At 37.8% G+C, this 6,705-nt stretch overlaps 1 protein-coding gene across 1 annotated transcript in view; it reads left to right on the forward strand.

Moving 5' to 3' along the window:
* Window positions 1–6,705, forward strand: part of BPTF (bromodomain PHD finger transcription factor) — a 56,176-nt gene that overhangs the window by 46,199 nt on the left and 3,272 nt on the right. The window contains 3 exon segments of the mRNA XM_009894780.1: window positions 2,597–2,770; window positions 3,661–3,853; window positions 4,866–4,950. Coding sequence (XP_009893082.1) covers window positions 2,597–2,770; window positions 3,661–3,853; window positions 4,866–4,950 — 452 coding nt within the window.

The raw sequence follows: 6,705 nt of genomic DNA on the forward strand, positions 1-6,705 counted from the left end.
ATCTGATAGCTGTGTAGAGATGTATGTAAAATAAATTTGTCTTCACACCGATTCCAAGTGAGTATGTATCTGCTCAACAACTGACAATACCAGAAAGTTAAATTGGTGCCATTTGGTGGTGATTTAAATGCCTGTAACAGAGTGAAACCGTAGAGGTAGAGTAGTGCTCTCACTACAGTAATGGTTCTTCACTCCAAATTTAGGGCCAGGACTAGAGGATCTCTTGAGGCTCCTTCTAGCCTTTTATTTTTTTATTTTTTAATTTTTTTTTAAATGAAGTTGAGGTCTTCTGGGTTTTTTCACATTGGCTGTTCAGCAGCTCCGACCATTACATTGGTGTGGGAAAAGGCACTGCTCTCTGTGCTGCCATCACGGTGGAAGCAGCAGACTTCTGCTTGTTAATTCACTATTATTTCTAAGGGATGTCCCCTGTCTCACTGAAAGTAAGAACGTTGTGTTAGGCTTTCTATCACCCAGTAAACTTAGGAGGATACCCTGTTCTCGTTTTGTTGTGCTACCAAACAATGATCTGTGTATTACTGCTTCTGTTGTTAGTAACCAATAAAACTGTCACAAAAGTAAGATGGGATGAACAAATTCTGTGAGCAAAAGGATTTGATAGTCAGACTCTTTCTGACTCCAGTGGGAATTTGAGTAAGACAATGAAAAATGTGGTCACAGAGTGAGTTTTGGTAGCCTGAATCGGGAACTGTGCTTAAATGCACAGAATAAAACTTCAAGAAAATGAAAAGTTAGTAGCTTAGTAGTATCCTTAGCAATATGACTCAGTTCTGCTGCTTTGCTTTATGTGAATTCTAAATTTTGTATTCTTACAAATGATGACTGTGCTGTTGAACTACATTATGCTTTCGTTATTTGGAAAGGGATTAGTCAAGTTCTAAAACAGTTTTCTGGTAAACATTTTTTTTAATTTTTGTATATATAGAGGCATCAGACACTCTTCTTTGTGCTGGTGTCTCTTTTCTGCTTCAGAAAAGATAGATGTGCTGCTTCAAAAGTTAGTTTGTGGTATATTATGAATACCCTATGCATTTTTTTAGGATGTAGTACATCCTCAAAAGTCGTTCTGTGTTGTATATTTTATTGCAAATCTCTTGTGTTTAGTTCTCATTTGTGATGCTCCAGGACTGTAGGGATTTGCTCATACTGTTTTGAGGATGGTCAGTAAGGGTATCCTTCTAAGATTCCCACTTAGATTCCAACTGATTTGTTAAAGCATCGTGTGACACCTGTTCCACATGCTAGTGGCAAGGTTTAGCATCTACAACCGAGACATAAACGTGCTTCCAGATGACCAGGAGCAAACGGACGTGGTGCCTCTTGGCAAGAGGACACAGGCTGGATTGCTGTTGGTAGTTGTCAGGAGCGATATCTGTCCATTCTTTATGGAAGGTTGGGTTGTATGATTATTTTATTTTTTTTTTAGGCTTTGTCTGACTGAAAATTAAGAGAAAAGGCAGCATTTGAGTGTGTGGGATTTATTCAGAGGCCCAAAAAATTAGAGATGTCTGTTTTGTGGAACATGTGCTAGCTACTGTGCTGTTGCTGGTGTGTAGTGCCCAGTGGGTGGTGCGTGCAGGCTGAGGGACTGGGGTGGCAGTAATCCCTACAGCAGCACGTGGCAGGTGGTCTCCGAAATCTAGGAAGATCGAGGTTCTGAGTCAGCTTGCTTTTGCTTAGGCAGAGAGAATGGATGTGTAACTTCGCCCGTCTGGTTGATTGTCACTAGTCACAGGTATGTTTTGAGATATCCATACACAAAATGTCAAACATCCTTGCATAATATTTTACAGTTTTGTCACATCATTCTGTGCAAGGTCCCATTCACATGATTCTGTACCTGGTTCCCTTCACTTTGTGTCATACCATATCTGGTTCTGTCACAACAGCTGTGTCTGAGAGTAGACATTATTCTCTGAAGAATGGTCCACGTTCCAATTTGTTGCAATTTTGGGTAGTTTAATATCTGTTTTTCAGTGCCCCTTTCCCCCCAGATTAAAAAAAAATAAATTGACAACCATGTCCTGACCCAATTTTCTTTCGTATCATGTTATACCAATATGTATTCTACACATGGCTGGTATGCATGTTCCTCGTAGTATACTTGTAACTCCTAGCTGGTGTTTGCGCTTTGCTTTTGTTTTTTAAATTAACTGAGACCTACATTTTCAAATCTTAAGGAAATGTTTCAGTGGCTTTTGAGCTACGGTTTTGAAAATGTAAATCTTTTTCTTTGGCCCTGTCTTTTTGTGCCTTTTACAGTTTTTCACACACACGTTGGAGACATAGATTTTTAGCCCAGTTTTGCCAAAGTCTGGTTATGTATTGATGTGCATTTTAATGAACTGTCAATTTGAAACTGCCCCGAGTGACCTTACTGACAGTCTAGCTGCAGCTAGAGATGCTAGTCTGAGATGTTAGTCTGTAAGGATAGAACGCTAGGGAGCAGGGAAACGAAACAGAAAATTGAAGCAAGTAGGCCAGCAAGAAAGCGCGTCAGAGAGAAATGCAGGGAAAAGTGCCATGCCATTTGAAATGACAATTACATTGTCATTTTCATTGTGAATACTTTTAGGTTCTATATTGGCTGTGATCTTTGTACTAACTGGTATCATGGAGAATGTGTTGGCATCACAGAAAAGGAGGCTAAGAAAATGGATGTGTACATCTGTAATGATTGTAAACGGGCACAAGAGGGCAGCAGTGAGGAATTGTACTGTATCTGCAGAACACCTTATGATGAGTCACAGTGAGTTCTGATAAGAACCTCTTATTTAATGTTTAGGTAGCAAACTGCTCTGACTGTGGTTACCTGTTCCTTACAAAGAAAAAAGAAGTTATTCTGCATATGTTGTATTCATTCGTAATACAAATTGATTTTCAGTAATTGTCTTCCTTTCCAAAATGTTTCTATACTGTAAATGTTTAGGAAAGTGAAGTTTTTCAGGGTGGTCAAAATGTGTTGGGTTTTGTTTGGTTTGGGTTTGGTTTTTAAAAAAACACTATATGTTTTAAATTGGGATCGCTTTTTATATTTCTTTTCTTTCATTAACAAGGGATGGTTAGAAAGATTAAAAGACAAATATAGTAGTTAGTGGATTCTTTTGTGCTTTAACCTGATCTGGATAGAAATCATAATTTTAGTATGGGGGTATATGGTTGGTATCTTTTACTATAAGGCTTTGTGTCATAGAATACCCCTCTGTATTCAACTACAAGACTGAAGCTTCCATATGAAAAATGTTTATACAGAGTGAAACAAGAGCCCTAGTTGTAGTCCAGATTGTGCAAAATGTATCTTGAATTGTTCTGGAATACTGGTTGGGTGAGACTACTGGCATTACACTGTTCTTTTCAACTCTAAAGCAGAGGAATGATTTTTGAAATCTTGATTGCTTGAAAGTGCCTAGTATAAAAGTTAGGAACTCATTTTGAAATGGTCTGTAATTTAGCCTGTTTGTAAATACAAAAGCAATTTGAATAGTGCAATTAGAATTTGTCAGTCTGAAATATCACATTACGCTGTTGTACTTAATCATGCCAAGTATCTGCTTGTGTGCAGGGGATTGCAGGTTTATATTTAAATGTAACCTTTAAATTAAATAGATCAAGTCGCTAACATTTTTTTGGATCTTGCAGATTTTACATTGGCTGCGACCGATGTCAGAACTGGTATCATGGGCGCTGTGTTGGCATTTTACAAAGCGAGGCAGATCTCATTGATGAATACGTGTGTCCACAATGTCAGTCCACAGAAGATGCCATGACTGTACTCAGTCCACTAACTGATAAGGATTATGAAGGCTTAAGAAGAGTACTGCGTTCCTTACAGGTGAGAATAAGGAGTTCAGCAAAGTGGAGTGCTTTACTGTATAGGACTTAGCTGGGGAGTCTGGGAGTAGGCTTTGATTTCTCTTCTAGTACTTTTGAGATTTTATAAAAAGGAAATAGCAAAGCTGTTTGGGTTTTTTTTTTTTTTGTGAGGAATGCCACTGTGTCAGCTGCAAACTTAATTGGCATTATTGTGCTGAGGAATATTTACAATAATTAGTATTTCGCTGCTTCTGAGTTAGTGAAACTAAACAACCTCTTCAGTGGAAGGCTTTTAAAGAAAGCGGGTTTGTTTAGAATACGAAAAGGCAGAGCGGTATCCTAACTGCACAGGATGTAGAAGGTGCAGTGGTCTGTTCTCAGGTTAGTTTTCTGTGATTTCTGACCTATGCTTCTGTACATGAACCTCAGAGTCACTAGATTTCAGTAGTGTTCCCACAGAAAGTTGTTATCAGCGTGTAAATGATGGCATGCTGATCATAAGAATTACATCACTGTCTGTTACGGTGTGTTTCTGGTTTATCTGTCACTCCCAAATATGCCTTTTCTGCTACAACTGTAAAGAATTTTTAAGAATCTTGTTAAAATAATTGTGCGGTAACAGAAATCCTCAAAGAGTAATATTTTGCATTGTCCTGTATTTTGCAGACATCTATGAACACAGATTATTTTTAGAGTACTTGGAAGTGAAAACAGTGGCTGATTTCTAGGTGTGAAGAGCCCAGCGCTCAGTAGCTTCATGACATACTTTTCGATGCAGCCCGTTCAGCCCAGTGTCCTGGTCTGCCTGAATTTCGCATTGTTCCTGTTTTGAAGACCAACTACTCAGTCATTGACATTGGGCTGTAAAACTTTACCCACTCATGAGAACTAGCTAGCTTTTCATATAATGCTGCGCTTCCTCCTTAAATTTAACTCTAGTCCACAACAGATAAAAGTATAATGAAAATATTTAGCTAACAGTAGTGCTAATTTAACTTATTTTTTTTAATTATATCTTGTTTTACTGACAGGCTCACAAGATGGCATGGCCATTCCTAGAACCAGTAGATCCCAATGATGCACCAGATTATTATGGTGTTATTAAAGAACCAATGGGTAAGTGTTTCTGAGCAGCAGTGTGAGTGAGTGGATTTGGGATTTTGAATATCAAGTTAATTACCTGCTGACCATTTCCATCTGGGGTTCTTAAAGATACGTTTTGCAGAATACATGTTTTTTGCAGGTAGGCAGATGAAACAATGTGATTTCTCATTGATATATTTAGAAGTTCATGAGAGTTAATACATCTACTTCTACAGACTCCTTAACTGTACATGCTGTCAGTCTAACGTATAAAATGTGAAATTCAGTTCAGCAATAGGATAGAATTCTTGTTTTTAAATTACTTCCTTTATTTCAAGGGACAGTTTTGCTGTGTTTTCCTTTGCTTGGTTTTTTTTCTGTCTTTGTGCATCGGTTCCTCCTACAAAGTGTGGAGTGTGTACTCTAGAGTTTGAGGAGGAAGTGGTGCTAATACAGTTCAGTGTGACACACAAGATGACTTGAGTTAAATTATCTTCATCTGACTTGATAGTATACTACATTTGTGTTATATGTAATTTGCCTTTAAAGCTATATGAACAAGAGTTGATTCAAATGTTGCATATGTGGGGAAAGCGGAAGAGGAGATGCTGCAGCTCTGCTGGGTTCTACTCTGATCTTACTAGACCTTACCGGTTAGTTAGGAATAAGCTAGATAAATACCGGAATGGGAAACCTCTCAGGAGAATCTACCTCCTGCCAGAAATGGCGTTGCTAAATGTTACTCCTTTCCTTCCAGTTACTGAACCAATACCTTTTCATATGTCTAAATGAGAGATAGTATATCGTTTGAGCTTTCCCACCTGCTCCTTCCTGATCCTAGAAATAGGAAAGTTAAATTTAGTATCACGGTAAAATTGTAGTATCTTGACTGAAAATCATATTTTGCTTAGAAATTGTGTCCTTTGCTGTTCCAAAGTTTTTGACTGTGCCGTTATGAAAATACTAAGCAACGCCTATTCAATAATTGATGGCTTAAAGTTTTTAACGAAACCTCAAATAATAATATAATTAAGCATATGATGATTGAATGAAGTAAACAAAAGTGTGTTTAGCCCTTTCTGACTTAACTAGCAGGAAAATAAATTTGTAAATATACAAGTAAATACGTGTAAAATACAGTAGGTAATCCAGACCCATCTATGTTTGTTTTCACAAATTCTGGCATTACTGGCATTTCAGCATAAGCACTTTAAGGGCATTTTCCAAGGGGAGGTAATTGTTTTTCCAGCTAAAAGTGCCACTATACATTTAGACAGCTACATTTATAATTGGCAGGTCTCATTCCTCTCCCTTTTTTTTTAATTTACATTTGCATCAAACTAGGACAATCACTGCTTACTTCACTATTCCAGTCCCATTAATGTGTCTGGTCAGTAAGAATGAGAGCACTAGTGTTTTGCACGATCCTGCACTTGAAATCTTTCATCTGTGCCATGTGGTAATGTGTACACGCCCGTGAAAACCGATAATTCATTCAAAGCAAGGCATGAATTCAATTCAAATAAATAGTCAGAAGGTTTAGATAGCTGTTACGTGTACACATAGGGTTCTTGGTCTCAATGAGGGCTGTAAAGAAAACAAAGTGCAAGTAACTGAATCCAGACTGTCAGACTTTTTTTTTTTTTTTTTCTCCTTAATTTTCTTCAGAAGAAGCAAATGGCTTCCGGCAAAGACCCAAGTTTTCCAATGTCATTTTGATACTTGCATTTTAATTGAGCTGAATACAATGTATTCATGCGTGTTTATTCTGAAGGAGACCTGCTGGTG

This window comes from Charadrius vociferus, unplaced genomic scaffold (assembly GCF_000708025.1).
Source record: "Charadrius vociferus isolate BGI_N301 unplaced genomic scaffold, ASM70802v2 scaffold321, whole genome shotgun sequence".
In the NCBI taxonomy this organism is placed as follows: Eukaryota; Metazoa; Chordata; class Aves; order Charadriiformes; family Charadriidae; genus Charadrius; species Charadrius vociferus.